The following is a 21,077-nucleotide window of genomic DNA, read 5'->3' as shown; positions in this document are numbered from 1 at the left end:
AGCTGTGTCTGGGGCCCTTGGGCATTAGGAACAGGGAGATACATGGACTAGCCTCAGTTTACCCTTCTGCAGGCCAATCGTAGGAATCTTCCTGCTTCCCAGAAGGGCAGAGCCCTGCCAAGAAGTGGTCACACAAGAAATGGGCCAAAGAGGGAAGAAAGTCCTGGGTGGGTTGGTTTAGGCTTCGGCCTGTGAGGCCCTGATAGGGAGGTAGTGTGGGAATCTGCTTCTGGCAAAAGGAAAGTTTGGACTTACTGGGGTCCTCAGCTCCCCCCAGGTCAGGACTGGATAGGAGGGGTTTATATATAGATGAGCATCTGCAGTTTGAGCTCTGAGGGGCCCTGGCCACAGGCCCCCTGGAGCCCAGACTAGGTCCAGATTCATCCCTTCCGAGCAGAGTTGGGGGCAGGCACAGCAGCATTTGCTGTGGGACAGTGGCTCAGCACCCATGCACTCCTGCTGTTTCTTTTCCAGATGAGAATAGTGAGAGTGAGAGCGACTCCGACGACAGGTTCAAAGGTGAGGGCTTGGCTCCCCACGAGCATGGAACCCCTTCCCAGCCCTGGCTGCAGGGAGTAAGACTTCTCTCCCTCCACATGTGTCATGACTATGTCCCAACTGATCGGGCTTGGAGAGGCGCCAGGCAGGTGGGAGACCAGGCCAGCAGAGTGAAGGGCTACAAGGGGATCTGTTCCTACAGTCACGTGAGCTCAGCCTTGCAAGGTTACCTCTAGATGTCTCCTTTTGACCAAAGTTCAGGCTGGTGGCCTTGCTCTTACTCTCCCAAGCTGCTGTCCATGAGTACTGGGTGTAAGATTTGCCTGGTCATAGACGAGTTCAGAAGAGTACAAACATAAAGACTGGTCATAAGGAATGTGCGGCAGCCTGAGGAAACTGGTCCTCGGAGGCCCTGGGCCACTCACCTGCCCTTTCACTGGAGAGGGGGATGCCACCTCCCTGAAAAGGTCCTGGGAGCTTCACATTCCAGGGGGCTGGACAAATCTCTGTTCTTTCTCTACTGGGAAATCCTGCCTAGGTCTTCCTGGGGGATTGAAGTAGGTGGGAGCTAGTTCCCTCCTTCCCTCTCCACTGGCCTCGGGCAAGTGGGCAAGTGAACTTTGGGCCTGGAGACAGGGACAAAGGGTTCAAGTGTAAGGACTGGTAGAGGCCCAAGGATGAAACCTTTGTGGCTGTTGCTCTCTTCTAGTTTTGTTGGCACTGGGGCAGGGGTGGGTGAGCACCAGGGATGAGTCCCTGGGTTTGCCTGGCTGGGGCAGTCCTGTTGGCCCAGCTCAGCCTCCAGAGGTCCCAGGAGGCCCAGACCAGGGGCTCCCTGTGCCAGGGCAGACACCTCGCTCCTGCTGCTCCACCCTGAGACGCCTAGCTGGGTGGGGAGTCAGACCAGGCTCATGCACTTAGAAGTGATCCACAGGGGCTAAGCCCCAAGTCTCGCATGGAGGGGGGTTGGTACAGGCCCTGGCCTCTGATGTGTGACCTGCCCCCAGCCCACACACAGCGCCTAGTCCACATCCAGTCCATGCTGAAGCGTGCGCCTAGCTACCGGACGCTGGAGCTGGAGCTGCTGGAGTGGCAGGAGCGGGAGCTTTTCGAGTACTTCGTGGTGGTGTCCCTCAGGAAGAAGCCCTCCCGGAACACCTACCTCCCCGAAGTCTCCTACCAGTTTCCCAAGGTGAGGCCGTCTCCATCCCCCACCCCTCCCCACCATTTCTGTCTGTCTGGCCCCTCTGGGAGAGGAGAGAGGCCCTGGTCCTGCCATAGGGAGCCAGCTGGCTGCCCCAAGTGTGGCTCCCATTGTCAGGAGAGAAGACAGAGCTTCAGGGAGTACAGGTGTTTATGCAGAGGCTGAGGGTGGAGAGAACACCTCCCAGTGTGCTTAGAATAAAATCAGATTGTCCTGAGGAAGAGCCCCCGGCTTTTCTCTCTCTTTCTCTTCCCCTTTCTCTCTCTCCCGCCTTACTGAGTTGTAGTTCACGTACTATATACCTAATTCACCTACTTTAAAGTGTACAAGGCAATGACTTAGTATATTCAGAGATGTACCATCAGTTTCATAACAAATTTCATCACCCACAAAGGAAGTATTCCCATTAGCAGCCACTCCCCATTCCCCGCTATCTACCTTATCCCTTCCCACCTCTCTCCTGCCCCCACCAGCCATCCTGGCCTCTATTCCCTTCCTTCAGCGCTCAGGCCTTTCTTTCTGCTGTAGCACCTGCCAGGCATGTCCTTGCTCTGCCTCGTCTCATGGCTGCTAGCTCTTTCTCATTCTCCATTCGCTGCTCGGATGGTGCCTTTTCCAGGAGATCTTTGCAGATAAAGTAGCCCCTCCCCTGCCCAGCTCTCTGTTTATCACCCTGTTTATTTCCTTTGTGACACCCTCTGAAATTTTGCTATTCATGATCTCACTCTCCTGACCAGAATGTTAAGGGTCAAGGAACTTGTCCACTTGGTTTCCATTGGTAGCCCCAGCACATGGCATAGTGCCAGGTGCCACATGCAAAGTGCTCCTTTGGCGTATATGGAATGAGTAAGTGATGGCTCAACCCAGACCCCTCGGTAAGAACTGGGAGTGGGGGCATGGTTTGCTGAGAAGCATGCCAGTTGGTAGAATGCCATCCAGGGCTCTCAGGGAACAGATGCTTCTCAGCCACCCCCTACTCAGGTTTCATGCCTTATCTTTCTCTCCCCAAATTCCTCTTCCCTGCAGCTGGACCGACCCACAAAGCAGATGCGTGAGGCGGAGGAGAGGCTCAAGGCCATTCCCCAGTTTTGCTTCCCTGACGCCAAGGACTGGCTCCCCGTGTCAGAGTATACGAGGTGAGGCCTGCCCTGACCTGGCTGTGGGGACGGAGAGGGCAGAGCCTCTTTACCCCCACAGCAGTGCGAAGTTGAATGGGGCCCACCCTAGTCCCAACATCCTCTCCTGCAGCAACCTGGCCCTTCACCCCCTTTCTGGGACAGCAGGCCCTCTTCTTGGGGGCTGTCTCCTGGGTCCTCTGATGCTTTCCTGACGCCAGACCTCTCCCTGTTCCAGTGAGACTTTTTCTTTCATGCTGACTGGGGAGGATGGCAGCAGACGCTTTGGTTACTGCAGGCGCTTACTGGTGAGTAGGGCCATTTGGTCCTCAGGGGCTGGGCCACAGTGTATGTTTGTCTGTGTGTGCATTTCTTCCACTTCGGCTTGTATGAAATCCTATGTTCTGCTCCCTGAGGCCACCCCAACACACTCATACACACTCACACATATACACCCATTCTCTTAGATAAGGCATCTTGACCTGGCAGGACTCAAAGTGGCCCCTTTGCCTGGGCCCTGGGATCTAAGATGATGTGTTAAGGCGGGAGAGAATGGCTTGCCTTCTACTAGGCTATCATATGTTTTTCCTTCTCATTCATTGGCCTCAGGCTTCTGAGCACTGATTGCTTATCCCAGACCGCAGCACCCTGTCTCTCAGCAGCATGTGCATGCGTGACAGACTGGGGTGGAGCAAAACCTTCTTCCAGCCCCATCTCCGGCCAGCCTGAGGCAGGGAGGCATCCCGTCCATGGTCTGGTGGGGCTGAAGGCGGAGCAGAAGCAGAGCAGTGCCTTCTCTGGGATTCTGGGAGAGATGCTTTCTCTATGGGATTCTGGAACTCAGGGGAAAGGGGTGGTTTAGAAATATAAGCCATTTTGTGGAGAGAGAAGTCCTTCCTGTTAGTCCTAGGAAACAGATCAAGGTGTTGCACTGTCCCCAGGAGCTCAACAGGGATGTTGTTGGCCTGGGTTGTCGACCACGTTTCGGAGTTGCCAGGCCTTAGTGGGAGAAGGCCTTACTAGATGCCAGTGTAGGGGCAGATGAGGGGGGTCCTCGGCAAGGGTAATATATAGCAGGGATCCCCAAGGACGGATTTTGGGCCCATCATTCATTCATTCATTCACTTATTCATTCGTTCAGAAACACCCTACACCTATTGATGGTCAGGCAAGATGCTAAAAGCACACAGAGATCAGTTAGACATTGATCCTGCTACCCTCAGGGAGCTTTAGACAGTGGAGCAGAGGAGGTAGGACTTTAAATGTATAAGGGAAGGCAAAGGGAATAAACTATTATTTAGGACCTGTTGTGTTCCAGGCTAGATCCTTTAAGTATGTCATTTTCTTTAACCCTCGTAATAGCCCACAAGATAGTATTATATCCATTCTATAGATTAAGAAACTGAGACTTAGAGTGGAATAATTTCCCAAGGTCACACAGCCAGTGAGGGATGGAGCCAGAATTGACTCCCAAGTCCTTAAACACCAAGTCAGGTGCTCTCAGGTCACCCCAAAGCGCAGTCTGGGGAGAAGCGATATGCGGAATGCCCAGTAAGAGGGGCTGAGGGAGCGGAAGTGTAGAGCAGAGCAGGTGCAGGTAGGGAGCGAGGCAGAGGCCAGCACAGCCCAGGTTCACCTGGGCCCGAAGGGGAGCCTTCCAAGACTCCCTTTGCAGGAGCAGAGCTGCTCCTTTGCAGAGGGCCTGCCGCCCCCAGGGAAGAGCATGTTTGTCCTGGCGTGCTCAGAGAGGGCCTGCGCTGGGGCCCTGCCAAGGGGGCTGGCACTAACTCGGCATTCCTGCAGATTGGACACAATGATTCTAACCCAAATCCCACATACTTGATTTAATCACTTGGGGCTTTAGGGGAGGCGGGAGAGAGGGAAAGATCGAGGAGTGAGTTTCAGGCCTAATATGGACAAAAACAGATTCTGCCTTCTCTTTATATCTGTGACGTGTGGCCAGCAGGTTTGAAGACTGAAATAGCCCCATCTGCATTTGCTTAGCAGCTTGCATGAGGGGCCAGCACCTGCTGCTCTCATCCGTCCCCACCAGGCCTTGCCAGGCACTTCAGGCTTCTGAGCCTGAGGCAGCCGCAGAGCCCTGCCAGCCCCTGGCTGGAGCAGTAGACTCCTGTGGATGCACCTCAGCCTGCACCGGGGGCTCCAGACATGGGGAGGTCTTGGTGCACAACTCCTGCTGCTGCCCGCCTTTTAAATCTCTGACTTTCTTTGTTCTCCTCTACTCTTGTAGCATATCTCTATCCTGAGTCTTTGAGCCCTTTTCTCTTTCTTCCTGTCGGAAAATAGCATGCCTTAGAGGTAAAACAGCAACTTGGAGGCCAAAACAGACTCCTGGTTCCATGACTTTTAGATACATGATCTTGAGCAATAGCTTAATATTTTAAACTCAGTTTACTCATCTATGAAGTGGGGATAATAGTGCTTATCTCATAGGTTTGCCTCAGTAGTGTAGCAAGCCCAGGACTCAGATATGGTAAAAAAAAATTTTATTTTAAAGTATTGGCTTGAGAGAGAGAGAGAGACATGGGGAGATAGGAAAAGGGGGAGAGAGAGAAACGTCGATTTGTTGTTGCACTGACTCATGCATTCATTGGTTGATTTTGTATGTGCCCTGACCGGGGATCAAACCCACTATCTTTGAATATCTGTATGACACTCGAACTCACATAGCTACCTGGCCAAGGCTGGTAAACTTTTAGTAAACAGTAGCTTGCTTCCCTTCTCTATTACCATTTAGCCTTCCTACAGTAGGAACGGATCAGGGAAAAGGAGAAAAGAGCAACTGAGAGAAGGAATGTTTTTCAGAATGTCCCCGATGGGGGGACGGAAGACTACAGAGCTTGCTGCTAAGAATGTACACAAGTTCCTCTCATTACCGTTGCGTTCTTAGGGGTTCCAGCCTAATAGATGTAAATCCACAAATCATACTATAGCCTCTGCCAAACTGCTTTGTTCTTTGTGCCTATCACTGTCCTCCTGGGAGCAGGGTAAGCCTGTGAAGAGCTTTGCAGGAACCTGGCACCTTGGATTGGAAGGCCCACCAGAGGCTGCTGAAGCCTGCCCCCCAAGAACAGCAGCCTCTCCTTCGGGGCCTGGTTGAATGAAGGTTTAGAAGAGGGGGTTTTCCTTCTTCCTCTAGAAGAGTAGTCCTTGGTTCTCAGCTTCCAAGGAAGAGGAGCCAGATATAGTAATCATGCATTCCCTGTGTCTGTGTCTCTTTCCTCTTCTTCCTCCTCGCCCCCACCCAGCCAAGCGGGAAAGGCCCCCGGCTGCCAGAGGTATACTGTGTCATCAGCCGCCTTGGCTGCTTCGGCTTGTTTTCCAAGGTAAGAGGGCTCTGGCTTACTTCCTTCCCCCTCCCCCGAGCTGACAGCTCCCACAGGAGCATCTGCAGCCAGCTTAGATGAGAAAACCACCTGTGTGTGTGAGTGTGAGGGTGAGAGAATGAGAGCATGCAAGAGCAAGTGCAAGCAAGCTCTCTGGCTCCTTCCCGATTCCCAAGCCTGGCTCCTCATCCAGCCAGCTGGCATTGCCCCAGCTCTTGTACTAGCCATGTCTGCTAATGCCATGGCCCACCTTGGGCCATGGGCAGAGACAGATTTCTTGGGGATAGAGACCACCTTGGGGAAGCCAAGGGCCCAGGGACCTGACTCTCAAGTGGTATTTCCTTTGCCTAGCTACTCAGCTCTTGATGCCTGAGGCAAGGACTGGTTAGTGGGGCAGAATGGTCACTGAGTGCCAAGGGAGATGAGAAGAGAGGGTGGGAAGCTCCTGGAAAGGTAGCCCCCTAGTATCCCAACTGTTGGCCTAGGCTGGTCAGATGCCGAGCTGCCCTCTCTCTGCCTAGAGGAAGGAAGGGCAGCACCCTGACACTCTTCCTCTTTGGGCTGCTGGTGGTGGGCACAGGTCCTAGACGAGGTGGAGCGACGTCGTGGGATCTCCGCTGCGTTGGTTTATCCCTTCATGAGAAGTCTCATGGAGTCACCCTTCCCTGCTCCCGGGAAGACCATCAAAGTGAAGACATTCCTGCCAGGTGCTGGCAACGAGGTAGGGATTTCTGTTGCCTCGTCTCTCAGACTAGGGACTGGGGTGGGAGCCTGTCCTGTCCAGCCACGGGTACAGTCTGCAGGAGGTGCGGAGCATGGCCTCATCCTTGCGCGTCATGTTTATGGCCTCATCAATACAGACTGAAGAAGAGTGACAGAGCTGCCAACTCTCTGCCCAGCTCTCTGCACACCACTTTCCCTCTTCTTCTTCTTCATTCACCAAATGGTTACTGTGTGTTCACTCATAGTCTGGGGTCATGCCAGACCTTGGGGCACAGTCCTGCCTGAAGTCAAAGAGGGGCACAGTTCTGTCCTTGTGGGGTCTGTAGTCTAGTGGGAGTGACTGATGCTAGATAAATACTTGTACATGTAAATAGATAATTCCTAAGTGTGTTAAGTGCCAACTGAAAGCACAGGAGTGAGAGTTTGTTATGAGAGATCTGCTTTAGATTAGGAGGCCAGGGAAAGCCTCCTTTAAGGAAGTGACATTTTACTAGGCCCTAAGGTAAGTAGAGTCAACTAGATGAAGTGGGAGGAGGGAGACTGAAGAGGAAGGGTATGATGGGAGAAGGTTATTCCAGGTAGAGGGAAAGGCCACCTTGGCCTTTCACCGCGCATGCAAAGGTGAAAGTTGGGGAAATGTGTGTGCTTGTCAAGGAATGGAAAAAGGCCAAGGTGGTTGAAGGTGGTGAGCAGGGGTGGAGAGGTCAAATCATAGTGTGCCTGTGTGGCCATGGTAAGGATTTTCAATGTTCTCTGAAGAGGGGTTATAAGATCTGAGATAAGTGTTTAAAACCTCACCCTGGCTATTCTGCAGATAAGGGCCTGGAGTGAAAGGAGGGTCCCTGTAGGGCAGTAGTGTGGGCAAGGGATGATATTTGCTTGGATTAAGCTGTGGTAGAAATGACAAGAAGTGGTTGGATTTGAGATGCATTTGAGAATTAGGATCAAGAGCACTTTGTGTTTGATTAGAAATAGGGAATTAGTTTAGGGAGATTTTAAAGCTGATTCCCAGCTTTCTGGCTTGAGCAGCAGGGTAAGCTGATGAAGGAGCAGGTTTTGAGGAGGTCAAGTTCAATTTTGTGCATGTTATATTTAAGATGCCTGAGATGACAGAGTGTAGATAGGGACAGAGTGTAGATAGGGAAGAGAGCCCAGGCCTCAGCCCTCCTCAGTCCCTCCTCAGCAGCCCAGGATGGAGACTAGGAGGAGTACCAGGAGAGGGTGGGGCTGGGGACCCCAGGAGGCATCTCAAGAAGGAAGGAGAGATCAGATGCGTGGAGGCCTAGGTCACAGAATTGCCTGGGTGAATTCTCACTCCCCGAAGGGCGCCCAGCCTCTCAGGTGGTAGGAATGCAGGGCTCTGAGCTTCAGAGCAGAGCGTCTTGGACGACATGAAGGCTCTCAGGAGGCAGAGTGGGGGCGCCTCACTATGGCTTCTCCTGGCAAAGACAGGACCAGTGCAAAGGTCCCTGGCATAATGTGATACGGGATTCCTTCAACCCACAGGCACTGAGCATTTCAGGTATACCTGTAACAGAACCCCCGGGTTCTATTGCTTTAGATTTTAATGCCTGCCACCAATGAGAACCATGACCCCAGTTCGAGTCTTATGAAAAGGAAAGGAGCTATTTATTCAAAAGTTATACAGGTTTAGAATGGTGGGATTCTGCTGTTAAATTGCCCTTCCTTTAGAAACAAAAAAAAAACCCAAACACACATACAAACACACAGTCCTGTCCCCCTTGCAAAACTAGGCCAGTCAGGAGTACTGTCTCAGGAAAAGAAATAGAAGTCTGTAGCTTAGCTGGGCAGATTCCCATCTGTATTCTGGCTTCTTCTAGTCATCAGTGCTCAGCTAGCTAGGCTCCTGCTTTTAATCCCAAACTGCGTCCTCATGGTGGGCCCAGGAATCCTTTTTCACTCTTTTAAACCTGTGGCCAAGAGGATTCTCCTTCCCCAGCCACCTGGTCAGGAGAGCAGGGCCACCCCTTGCCTCTGTTTAAGTTCCAGCGTGGATCTTCCTCGGTAATCCCATTTCCGACTCCTCCCACACTGGGTTACACCTGCCAGTAGTCCTGTTTCTTCTGCCTCTCTTGGCTGCCATTGTTAGTCCAGGGCAGCTTGGTCCCTGGATGTAGAGCTCATTGCCTTTCTGCTCTCTCTTGTGTAGCAAGCCCCTCTGGCTACCTCGCGTGCAGGGTTAGAGTCAGGCCCATCCCATCATGCATCCCCCTCCTCCCAGCAGGCACAGCCACTTAACATTGGTAAAACACTAGCCAAGTTCTTCAGATGCGCAAAGTAACTCCCAAGGGCCCTGCTCTACTTCCCTCATCCCCCAAGCCTTAGCTATGGGGTTTTTCTCCATTTGGGGGGAACTCTAGCTCAGTCCCTGTTACGTACCCAGCACCAAGTCTTCTGGGAGTTCAGCATCCTTTGGGGAGACACAGTATAAACAGACTATTAGGGTGACTTGTGCCCATTTTGCTGCTTCTCTGGGGCTCATAGGGGTGAATAATGAGCTAAGAGTTAGAACTTCACTTGCTTAGACCCCGAGGCCCCAATGAGATGATGTGGGTAAAAGCTCCTGAAGAGAGCTCTGATACCACAGGACACCACAGGACAATAAGAGGGAATTTGTTTTTCACCCTGGTCCTTAGGAAGCCTGCATGTCCATGCTGGGCACGTTTGTTGAGGTGCCTAGGGTAAGCTTGGGCAATCCCCTGATGGCGCTTTGGTGTGGCCCGAGGCCAGCAGCTCCCCCTGCTCACACTGCTGGGGTCAGCTGCTATCCTCCACCCTCGTGACTGTGCCCAGGGAAGTGGCTCTCAGTGCCATGGCACCGACCTTGGGAGTGGCCTTGCAACCTCTTTGGAGGAAAGATTGCTAGGTCTGACCCTGATGAAGAAAGTCCTGCTTCCTGGCAAGGCTGTAGAACAGCCAGCCCTTCCCTTGTGCTCTTCTCCCTGGCACAGGGGTTAGATAGGCTGATGGGGAGAGAGGCTAGGATGGCAGGAAAGGGAGGGGACATGGCCACAAGGACACCGCTTTGCCTTTCCGGAGGTGGTGAAGAGAGTCCTGGGGTATGGAGATGTTGCTCTTCCTCTGGCCTCAGGAGCAGCCATCAGTTGTGAAGTCTGCTCAGTCCCGGGGCCAAGACGTTTGCTTGGGGAGGTGGGCAAGAGCATGGGGAGGACCCAACAGATCAAACTGTGCTGTTCGTATATTCTCCGTATCTGTGAGAGCACTCGGCTCTCCTCCCCGCTTTCCTGAGAGCCTGATGTGCGGCCCTCAGGCTTCCTGCTGGTGCCTCCCCAAACTCATGGAACCAGCCCTCTGGCCTATGGATTGGGTATCCAACAGGGAGCAGAGCTGCGGTCTGAGGGGTGGGAGAGACAGGGCCTTGTTGCATAGTGGGGTAGATTGGTGACCCTGGGAGAGAGAGGGGAGGGAGGGAAACCAGCGCCCCCTCACGTTTGGAGGACCTGGGAGTGGCACCCACCTGGCCTGCCTTGACCCACTTGCCCCGTCACTCCCCTGCAGGTGTTGGAGCTGCGTCGGCCCATGGACTCCCGGCTGGAGCATGTCGACTTTGAGTGCCTTTTTACCTGCCTCAGTGTGCGCCAGCTGATCCGAATCTTTGCCTCACTGCTGCTGGAGCGCCGGGTCATTTTTGTGGCAGATAAGCTCAGGTAGGACCTAGTAGGGCGAGGTGAAGGATGGGGGGAAGGCACATTCATTAATTCCTCCAGCATGTATTTACAAGCCCTGGTACTTGCCAGCCCCTGTGTGTGAGTGTATGTGGTGGGTAAAGGCCAAAGGGACAGTGTTGGGGAGCACACAGGATGGCAGGATTGAGAGCCAAAGGAGGACTTGACCTGAGGAAGAGGAGGGACACTTCTGTAACAGCCCAGGTTGTGCAGGTACAAATAGGGCGTTGGGAAAAGTAGGTTTACAGTTGTGAATATGTGAGACACAGAGTTTGTTCTTGTATTAGTGTTTATTTGTTATTGTAGCATTTTCCATGTGAACAACTGTAAACCTACTTTTGCCCCCCCTTCCCCATATATTTATGTAGGAAGGTAAGGAGATGTCTGGCTGATGGCCACGTTTCCACTGGAGGGGAGGCCAGGCCATCTCTGCTGGGTGCTGAGTTAGAGGAGACTGCTGAGCCCTCAGAAGAGTCGCCCTGAAGAGGGGGCCAGGGCACTGCCTGGGGGTAGGTGTGGTGCGAGGAGCGCTGGGCCGTCCACAAAGGCGCCATCGAGGGTGTCACCTGGAGAAGTCAATGGATTGCAGTGACCCAGGGCAGGCACCTGGGGCTTTGTGGAGAAGGACTAGATGCGCACTGAGCGTGAGGGGCAGGGGGAGCGGTTGCAGGAATGCTGGCCTCAGTGAGACCAGGAAAGGGAGCAAGATGGTGTGAGTGAGCTGGAGGTGTTGGTGAGACAGAGAGGCTGGTTTGTGAGGAATGGGAAAGAGCTGGAGGGAGCCCAGGTCTGGGTCCGAAGTGTTGGCATTTATGGTTTTAGAGGAGCTTCAGGTGCCAAGATCTGGTTGTGGCCATCGGAGGGGTGGCAGGCATGTCACTGGACTTGAGGTGTTCCAGAAGAAGCCAAGCTCCTCTAGGCAGCCAGCATTTAAAAACAAAAAGAGTGTCTGATCTGTTCAGGCTGCTGTAACAAAATACTACAGACTAGGTGGCTTATAAACAACACAAATGTATTTCTCACAGTCCTGGAGACTGGAGGTCTAAGGTCAAGGACCAGCATGGTCAAGTTCTGGCGAGGGCCCGCTTCCTGGGTCATGGCCGGTGCCTCCTCACTGTGCCCTCATACAGTGGCAGGGGCTTGGGAACTCTGGGGGGGCTCTGTGTACGAACACTAATCCCATTTATGAGGGCTCCATTCTCATGACCTAAGTGCCTTCCAGAGCCCCACCCCCTAATGTCATGTTTGGGGGGTAGGATTTCAACATGTGAATCTGGGCGGACACAGACATTTAGACCGCAGCAGAGAGTATGTGTGGGGGGTGGGACAGACAAGGAGAGCAGGAGATCTTGGCAGCACTTTGTGTTTTTGTTAAAGAACCCACCACAGGAAGCAGTAGTTTCTCTAAGGTAGTAGAATTCATTCATTCAGGTATCTATTAAGCTACCTGCTACCTGCCATGTGCCATACCACTGGCCAGGTGCTGATATGAGGAGGGGCAGAAAGGAAAACTCTCCTGTCTGTCCCCCACTGAGCCCCGGATCCCTGAGGTATTTCTGTCTGTGTGTGTGAGGGGTGACGAGGGAGCAGGAACAATGGACTCCCACGTGCCACTGGGGCAAGGACCGAGGCCCCACTTCAGCCCAGGAGAAGGATGAAGGAGGAAAAACCAAAGCTGTGACTTTCCAGAAAATTCCCGGTTTAGATGAAAACTTCCCCTCATTTCCCATCATAGCCTCAATGTCTCTCTATTCCACAGTCCTGTCTATTTTGTGGGCCGGTCAGGCTTTTGCGAAGGGGCCGAGCCAGCAGCTGGAACTAGCCGGATACAGCAGCTCCACAGGCCCTGCTTGCCCTACCACCTCTCTGCCTTCCATGTTCATTGTCCACCAGCAAGCCCCCAGCTGCCCAGCTGAGAGGCTTTGGTCTGGCCAGACCTCTGTGCCCCCTCTGTGCCCCTAATGGAGCTTGGACCCTGAGGCTTCTTTTCCTGAAGGTTCTATTCCCTCAGGGGGGCAGAGTCTCCTCTTTGCCACCCCCACCCAGCCTTAGCCCAATTCCAGCAGGGCTATGAATACAGCTATTGTTTCTTGTGGCTGCAGCTGCCTTAGAGCACATTCCCAGGGCAGGACCGGTCTGGGAGGAAAATGCCCCAGGGTTCTGTTCCCGGCCAGGCTCAGTGTTCGAGTTCTCCCATTCTTCGATCTTAGCAAAGATGTCCTCCTGCCCCAGGCCTGCCTCTGACCAGGGATGGCCAGGGATAGCACACAGGCTGGACTGCGACCAGGGCTCAGGAAGTGCAGCCTGCTCACATTCCATTGCTCACGTTTTAGGGTTTCCACAAGTCCTCTGTCCCCCTGACTTGGCTCTGATGTCTATGGGGGGGTGTGCGCCCACATGTGTATGCATGGACATACACATGCCCAGGCTCTGTGGTAATTGGACCAAGGGGGTGCACAAAGCCCTCTGCCTCCCAAGGCCCATTGGGAGGAGATGGTGCAGATCAGTGTGTCCCCAGGCCCTGAGACAGCCTTTTCCAGATATTTTTAAATGGCTCTTCTTGGGGTGTGGGGAGCTGCTGTTCCCAGGGGAAGGACGTCAGGGCCAGGACATCTGTCTCTGCCTCAGGCTCAGCAGCATTATAGGTGTCCCTAGGGTGGTAGGGCAGCCAAGCAAGGCACTGGCTGACAAAACGCTCGTGAACATCCAGAGGTCTTTCTAGAAGAGAGGATTTGTTTCTGTTGTGGATTAGAACCATGTCTTCTGACTGGTGAGGCATTCATTAGTTGTGAGAGGGCAGGAGTCTCTACTTGAAGCTGATCCTGTAGAGACCAGATTTTTATGGCTAATACGTGGAGCCAACAGAGGTGGAGGGCAGGGTGGACAAGTCAAGCTTGAAAGTGATCTCGACTGTCAGCTGCTGTCCCCTTGTCAGTAATGTCCCTAGGGGAGGGCTTTTGACTCTGCTCCTGACAGTTCAGCCAAGTGTCTCCTGTGTTTATTGGTGCCCTTCATCAGCCCTCAACACACCTGGGGAGTGTGCAGCTGCTTTTGTACCCTCTGGCTCCCATTGGTCATTTGGCTCAGATGGCCAGCCCTGTGGTGCACCTGGGTATAGAGGCCTGGAGCCCCCTCCAGGCCACAAGAGAGGTGACCCCACTGATACCTGTGGCCTTCTTTGAAGCCTGAGAGGAAAGATGGTAAGAATGGTGCCAGCCCCCTCACCTCTTTTAGTGCTTCTCGGACCACTTTTTTTAATTGAGGGGAGGAAGGGATGGATAGAGGGCAGAGCAGGAGAAGTGGTGCTGGGCGGGGGGACAGGAAGTCTGAGTGTGTTGTAGTTCTGCTCCTAATGACCAAACGGACCCTGGGGATCGGTGGCCCCAGCTGTATATGTGGAATCGATGAGATGACCTCTGTAGGGCCTTCCAGCTCTTATACTCCATGAATCTGTGATCCGCTCTTCCTCCTTTCATCTTTGTACTCCCTGGCCTGAGCTGTTGCTCCTGCACTACTCAGCCCTGCCTATGCATTTGGGTGGCCCTTTTGGGGTTGAGGGCGTGTGAGTCCTTTGTGTGTTCAGGCGTTGCTGCATACCTTCCTGGCTGTTTCTAGACAGTCACCAAAGAGGGTAGAACCAGTGTCCTTGGGGCCCTGACCGGTGGTAATGTGGGGGCTTCACTGGCCTGCAGGGTCCCAAGCAGGTCTGAGCCCCATTAGCTTGTACTGTTGTAGCATTGGGAGGTTTAACATAAAAGGGTGCTCAGAGTCCCTGCAGGCTCTGACTTCCCTTTGCTGAAGGTGCTGGCCCGCGTTCAGGCGCTTTGTCTCTCTTTGTCTGCCAGCACCCTGTCCAGCTGCTCCCATGCCGTGGTGGCCTTGCTCTACCCTTTCTCCTGGCAGCACACCTTTATTCCTGTCCTCCCGGCCTCCATGATTGACATCGTCTGCTGTCCCACCCCCTTCCTGGTTGGCCTGCTCTCCAGCTCGCTTCCCAAACTGAAGGAACTGCCTGTGGAGGAGGTGGGCCACCTGGGGAACCAGCTGGGGGCAGGGTGAAGAAGGAATGGACAGAAGGGACAGAAACCCCCAGGAGGGAAGGGCAGCGGGGAGTGGAGGGGAGAAAAGCACCGGCATCTTCTCATTCGTGACCCCTGGGCCTCTCTTCCCAGCTCTTATTCTTTCTCCCTGGGCGGGCTGCCCCCAGCTGGAGTTATTCCTGTTATCTGACCCTGGGAATCTGGGGGGCTGGAGGCCTGGGGAGGGCATTGCAGGGGTTCATACCCCAAATCGCTGTTGCTAATGACTCTTTTTCTCAGGCACTGATGGTGAACCTGGGATCTGACAGATTCATCCGACAGGTGAGAGCGGGACGCCACAGAATATGACCCGCCTGGGGTGCAGACTCCAGAGCAGCCAACAGTCACACACACTGCTCAACCTCCACAGCCTGCTTGTTGAGCTCTCTGGGTTCCATATGCACTGAAGAGACAAGGGTGGGAGAAGCTGATCTGGGAAATCTTGGCCTCAGCAGGATCAGCCTTTCTGGTTGGCATCATCAGCTTCTACAAGGCAATGTGGGAGTGCAAAGAACAGGGCCTGGAAGTCCAAAGACTTGGCCTCTGGGCTCTGCCATCTTTGAGCCACCTCTTGGACAGAGGCCTCTGAGCTTCTTCTCTAAGCCAGAGTTCTCATCTCTGAACCAGGCATGGTGATAGCATTGGCCTTGAAATGTTGCTGGGGGTTGATTACACAGGATGCATAGGATGCCATGGAATGTAGAGGTTTGCGATTGTTGTCAACTTCAAAAAGCCTTCGTCAGTCGTGGCAGTCCCGCGGCTCTCTACAAAGAGCACAGCCCTATGCCATACCCTCTGGGAGTGTACAGTCCGTTACACGGCCTTGACAGAACCACGACTCCGGGGGGAAGGCATCAAGCGTGGACACTGAACCAGATTGTAGAGACAGGAATGACAGCCTAACCTCATACCTGAAACAGGCTGGGCCACAGCCCCCCACCCCAAGCAAACTGTGCTTCCCACCTGGAGCCGAAGATGGAGGAACTGGGGAGACTTCAGGGTGCCAGGGTGGGAGCCCTTAGCTGGTCCTGTGAATGCCACTTACTCTACCACTTTTTGTGTGACCTTGGATAGGTTTCTATGCCTCAACTTCTTCTCTTAGAATGAGGTTGATAAACAGTGTCAGGTTTTTGGAAGAATTAAATGTATATCTAAGCTCATGGTAAGTGCCCAGTCATTGTCGGCTATGATTGGATTTTCCTTCTCCTGCAGATGGATGATGAAGACACGTTGTTACCTAGGAAGTTACAGGCGGCTCTGGAGCAGGCTCTGGAGAGGAAGAACGAACTGATCTCCCAGGACTCTGACAGTGACTCCGATGATGGTGAGTGCACCTTGCTGCGGCATGCAGCTCTGGCCCCAGGCTCCCTCCGCTCTGAGTCTGGGCCTCTAGGGGCTGGGGCCCTGGTGCTTTTGTGCACCAGACCCTTCTGGCTGATGAGGTTCCAATTGCAGCACCTTGACCTCACTCAAGCCTGGAATTCTGGCACCACCCCCCCACCACCACCCCCGCAGTGGGGTTCAGGGAGTTACGGCTTGGCTAGGTCTGAGAGAATCAGTGTGGTATTTCATCAGAGGGAGCTCAGGAACATAACAAAATTGGGGCTGCTTCTCAGGCGTCCAGGCTACAAAGCTACCCTCTTTCCCCTAATTCTTCTCTACCTCAGGAGATTGGGGAAGGAAAACCCAAAGACATGAGACAGCTATAAAGACTCTTCTTGCTAACAGGAAACTAGTTATTCCTCCTTCTCAGGCTTTGCCTCTAGCTGTTGGAGGAGATAGAGGGAACTTTCTCTTCCTGCGAAGCTGGGAAAACCACCAAGGATGAGGGTGTGGGGAAAGGGGTCTTCTGGCCTCTGATTTCCACTTTCGTTCATCTAGCAAGTGTTTTCCAGCTTCCATGTTCAGAGCACAGTTTTCAGCCTCCCAGCTTGTGGGCAAGTTATAAGCTCAGGAGCACAGGAGATAGTTTCAAGAACAGGTAAGTGGCCTTGGCTTGTATAGATCAGTGGAGGGAGCTCCGGACTGTGAACCACAGGGTTGCCAGTTCAATTCCTAGTCAGAGCACATGCCTGGGTTTGCAGGCCAGGACCCTGGTTGAGGAGCGTGTGAGAGCCAACCACAGATTGATGATTCTCTCCCTCCTTTCCCCTCTCTAAAAATAATCTAATTTAATTTAATTTAAACAAAAAAAGAACAGACAAGTGGATCTGGCTGGGAATTTTGCTGAGGAGAGAGTGACAACACCAGCTGGAGGTGAAGGGTGGAGGTTAGAGGTGGCAGGCTCTTGACCTGAACCTCAGACATTTTCTTTTCTCTTCCAGAATGTAATACCCTCAATGGGCTGGTGTCAGAGGTGTTTATCCGGTTCTTTGTGGAGACAGTGGGGCACTACTCCCTCTTCCTGACCCCGAGTGAGAAGGGGGAGAGGGCCTTTCAGCGAGAAGCCTTCCGCAAATCTGTGGCCTCCAAAAGCATCCGCCGTTTTCTCGAGGTTTTTATGGAGTCTCAGATGTTTGCTGGCTTCATCCAAGACAGGGAGCTAAGAAAGTGTCGGGCAAAGGGTAAGGTTAGAAGAGCTTGGGGTTGGGAGCAGTGGATCTTCTTCTCTAGCTTTTCTGCCACCAGCAGGGCTGCATAACTAGGCACTGTGGTGGAAGCTGTTGGGTATTGGCCAGGGCCAGGCTTCCCGACATCCCTTTTCTTCTGCTAGAAACTTCCAAGGGAGCTTCCTTCCCCTGTCCCAGGATATGCCTGCACAAGGCTGTGCACAGGCTGCAGCCACATGGCTAGAGAGTGGGGCTGGTGTCCTCCAAGAGCGGCATGCCATTGGTTGCCCAGCCTTTCCTCAAACACCCTTCTTATTCAGAGAAAAAAGCTGCACAGAGCAATTTAGGGGGAGGGTGGTCTGAGAATCCAAGGCTGGGCAGGCCCTTAGAGAGAATTGAGCTAGTGCTCTCTGTCTTAGGTTGGTGGCACAGTGCATTCAGAGCAGAAGGCCATCTTACCTCCAGTTACTTCATCAGCTCTGCTCACTCTAGGGCTTTTCTACCTCATCAAGATTTTTTTTGTCTAACATGAGGGTTCTTCTGTCCACTAATACTTTCCATTAGTCTGGAAACCTTTTTGAAACAACATCATAGGATGGTCTCAAAGGAACTAGAGAAGATGTCCACCAGGGGCAGCTAGGTGGACACCTTTGAAAGGAAGGAGAATAGCACCTTCACCATATGCAGCTCAGGGATGTGCACCTAGAAGCAAGGTTTCAAGGGCCTCTGGTCTATGAGCAGTGAACACCAGTGAGATCTCATTAATGGTAGTGCTGATGAGCCAGTCTGAATTCTAAGATGCTCCTGTAAATTATAATTGCAGATCCTTGGTTTTTCCCATTTGGGGATCTGTGCCCTATGGGCTCCCTTCGGTAGGCCTCCTCTTCCCTTCTTCCAGTGACTCTTCTGTCCCTTGCTCCTGTTTCTCCTCTTCCCCAGGCCTCTTTGAGCAACGAGTAGAGCAGTATTTAGAGGAACTCCCAGACACTGAGCAGAGTGGAATGAATAAGTTTCTCCGAGGTTTGGGTAAGTAGCCCTGTCATTGAGATGTTCACCAACAAGGGAGGAGGCAGGGGGATCTGTACCCTGAACTGCTCCAAACCAGTGCCAGTGGGTATTTATAGTGGGGCTATAGACAGAACAGGAAGAGATCCCTTGGTGAAGACAAGGTTCTCAGCCCAGGGCTCCAAGGGCATTTAGCACAGTATTTTCTAAACTGCAGAACCAAGAGACACCACAGATCCTTCCCTGAGCTGGGTCTTCTGGGCGCACTGCTTCCTGTGTGAGCAGGAGGGCCGCTAGGACCAGAGAGCTTTCCTCTGGGCCACGAGGGGTACACAAGACCAGCAGTGTGGCAGTGCCCGTCCCTGAAAACCTCTACTCTCTTCAAAGCGCTCAGCCAGTTAGATCATAGTGTCTCAGTGTAAAGGGAAATTGAGGCCAAAGAAGTTTAATGCCTGCAATGAGCCAAACAGTGATTAATACAGTGCCCTCGCTGGAGCTCCAGAGTGTTTTCCCTACTATGGGGCAGATCTCTCACAGCTCTAATTCAGTCTTTCTAATCCTTTCTTTCCAACTGGGAGGGTTAGGGTTGTTAGAAGAAGTGCTACTGAAATATTCTCACTCTTGTCCTTTCTGACCCACAGGCAACAAAATGAAGTTCCTCCACAAGAAGAATTAAGCCCCTTTCCCAGTGACAGAGTTCAGTGCCTTGCAGAGCCTGGAGCTTGGGGTGGGGGCCCAGCCTGGGACCCTCTGGGCTGCTCTGCCCCCACAGACCCCACCGTTCCAGGCCAGGCCACCTCTGCCTTCGTGATATCCCAGATATTGTTTGTAAATAATCTGCTGTAAGCTTTCTTATCTGTTTTTGTAACAAGCAAAGAGATTCTGGTAAATATTTGTATATTCCCAAGGGGCCGGGTGCTTTCCTGCCCTGCCCGAGCATGGATGAAGTTTGCTGGGTGCTGGTGACTGGCCAATGATGTGCAGCTGACTGTCTCAGCCAAACCACTGACCTTCCCCTCACGGCTCCTGGCCTGCCTGCCTGAGGCCCCTGCTGCCAGTCTCGGGCCGTGGAGAGCAGATGCCGTCTTGTTATGTACAGGGGGACTATTTTAAAAATATTTTTTCTAGAGTTTTTATTTTTTCTTAGTTGTCCCCCTCCCCTAACCCTCTGTTTTTGAAGGACAAAGGTCAATCAATCCCCATTTGCAGCATGATACCAGGCTCTTGGGCCTGGCCTTCCCATCTTGTGCCTCCCACCTTGGTGATGGTCAGTGAGTCGTGGGAAGCCCACCCCCAGCTCTGCCAGTGCTCTCCGGGCCCAGCTTCTAGTCGTGGCAGCCATGATGCGGTACAGGGCATCCCTCCTTCCCACCGTCTACGGGTGTTCTCAATAAACAGTGTACAGTTGTTTGGGCCCAGGCCCCATGTGTTCCTTGGCTTCATTGTCTAGAACTTTCTCTCCTGGGCGATAGGCTGAGATAGGCCAGTTAGGGATGAAACGCCATCATGCAGGGAATTGAGTACTTGATTAAGAGTTCAGCTTTAGAAACTGGGTTGTGGTCTGTGTATGACTAGTCTTTTGGTTAGAAAATACCTAATCCTTGCTCTGGTTCGGCAACTGTTCAGACTGTTGCTGTTTCCAGTGATGGAAAATTCTTTCTCATTGCCCTTTGGCGCCGCTAGTAGGTGGATCTTAACATTCTCCTATTCAGTAGGGAGCCCTTAGGACATCACTGACTATCCCGACAATGGTGGAGTGAAGAAGCCCAGCTGCAGCCAACCCAGGGCTTGCTGATAGGTCTGCTGAGAGCCTAGGGCTCTTTCATGTAACTCTGTGAGTAGTTATTTCTGTTGAAACCCTAGGCTCGAATACAAAAAGTTTTACTACCTTCCGTGGAGGAGCAAGGAGAGAAAGAAGCAGGATGGGGGAATATGGGTGGCTTAGTCTTTCTTTTCACCCAAGGCCTTCACAGAGCGCAGACCTTGACCATATCAAGTAGAGGTATGAAGTTGGAACTGTGTTCATTAGTGGTGGGGTTTGGGTCTGGCAGGGTTTGAACCATAGTTTCCCTACCCTCCCACCCTCACCCTTGCCTACTTAAGCAGGAGACAGTCCCATCCTTAGCTCCCTTTCCTCCTTCGCTACATCTCCATTGACCTGAGGTTGCTGTCTACCTCAAAGCAAAGTAGAGCATTATCTTCTCCTTTGAAAAGCCTCCTACATGAAACAATTTTTTTTTTTAAAAAGCCCCTTACATAGTTGGTCTTGGCATCTTCCAAGAAGGAACAGAAGGGCAGGGGTTGAGGCCTCAGGAGTCTGGGTTTTCAGCTGAGGTAGGGAGAGAAGATAGTGGTTACAACCAGAAAGTCCAAAGCGGGGTGCAGTTACCTCCTGAATGTGCCACTGTTATGCAGCCTGGGCTTATTGACAGTCATAAAAGTGGATTCCTTAATAATAAATAGTAGAGTTTCCAAAAGGTGCTATTTTTCCTCCTTTCTCTCCCTCTTTTTTAATGTGGCTTCAAAGAATCGATGTATAGATCAGATCGCAAGGTATATATAGGTGTAAGGGTTTTTTTTGGGGGGGGGATTAGAAACGTTTATGTATCTGTAAAATCTTAAAGACCTAAGATTAGTCCTAGGGATTTCTTCCTCCTTCTGTGGCCACAGCTCTCATCCCAATCCAGAAAACCGATACTGGCACGTAGTGGTTGAGAGTGGACTGCAAGGGCCCATACAGGGACTGCCATGGGTACTGAAGTCTACAGGGATGGTAGAGGTGAGTATGTCCAGGACACCTGGTTTGGGGTTGATGAAAAATGCTCAGGGCTTCTTTCTACACTCGGCTTT

At 52.6% G+C, this 21,077-nt stretch overlaps 1 protein-coding gene across 8 annotated transcripts in view; it reads left to right on the top strand.

Annotated features, from left to right (window-relative positions):
- DENND2B (DENN domain containing 2B) overlaps positions 1-19,647 on the top strand; it is a 163,706-nt gene extending 144,059 nt beyond the window's left edge. For 7 of the 8 annotated variants that reach the window (XM_053673161.1, XM_037133821.2, XM_053673160.1 and 4 more), the window contains 13 exons: positions 475-519; positions 1,506-1,690; positions 2,729-2,838; positions 3,056-3,125; positions 6,087-6,164; positions 6,745-6,885; positions 10,428-10,576; positions 14,440-14,617; positions 14,914-14,955; positions 15,886-15,997; positions 16,998-17,237; positions 18,162-18,248; positions 18,869-19,647. In XM_053673161.1, the coding sequence (XP_053529136.1) occupies positions 475-519; positions 1,506-1,690; positions 2,729-2,838; positions 3,056-3,125; positions 6,087-6,164; positions 6,745-6,885; positions 10,428-10,576; positions 14,440-14,617; positions 14,914-14,955; positions 15,886-15,997; positions 16,998-17,237; positions 18,162-18,248; positions 18,869-18,903 (1,472 nt within the window). In that variant the 3' untranslated portion in view covers positions 18,904-19,647. The remainder of the gene's footprint in view (positions 1-474; positions 520-1,505; positions 1,691-2,728; positions 2,839-3,055; positions 3,126-6,086; positions 6,165-6,744; positions 6,886-10,427; positions 10,577-14,439; positions 14,618-14,913; positions 14,956-15,885; positions 15,998-16,997; positions 17,238-18,161; positions 18,249-18,868) is intronic. The other variant, XM_037133825.2, reaches the window with a different exon arrangement.
- The last annotated feature ends 1,430 nt before the right edge of the window (positions 19,648-21,077 follow it).

The sequence above is a fragment of the Artibeus jamaicensis genome, unplaced genomic scaffold (assembly GCF_021234435.1).
Source record: "Artibeus jamaicensis isolate MK-2021 breed Jamaican fruit bat unplaced genomic scaffold, CSHL_Jam_final contig_797, whole genome shotgun sequence".
Taxonomy (NCBI): domain Eukaryota; kingdom Metazoa; phylum Chordata; class Mammalia; order Chiroptera; family Phyllostomidae; genus Artibeus; species Artibeus jamaicensis.
This window is presented reverse-complemented; position numbering and strand designations above follow the sequence as displayed.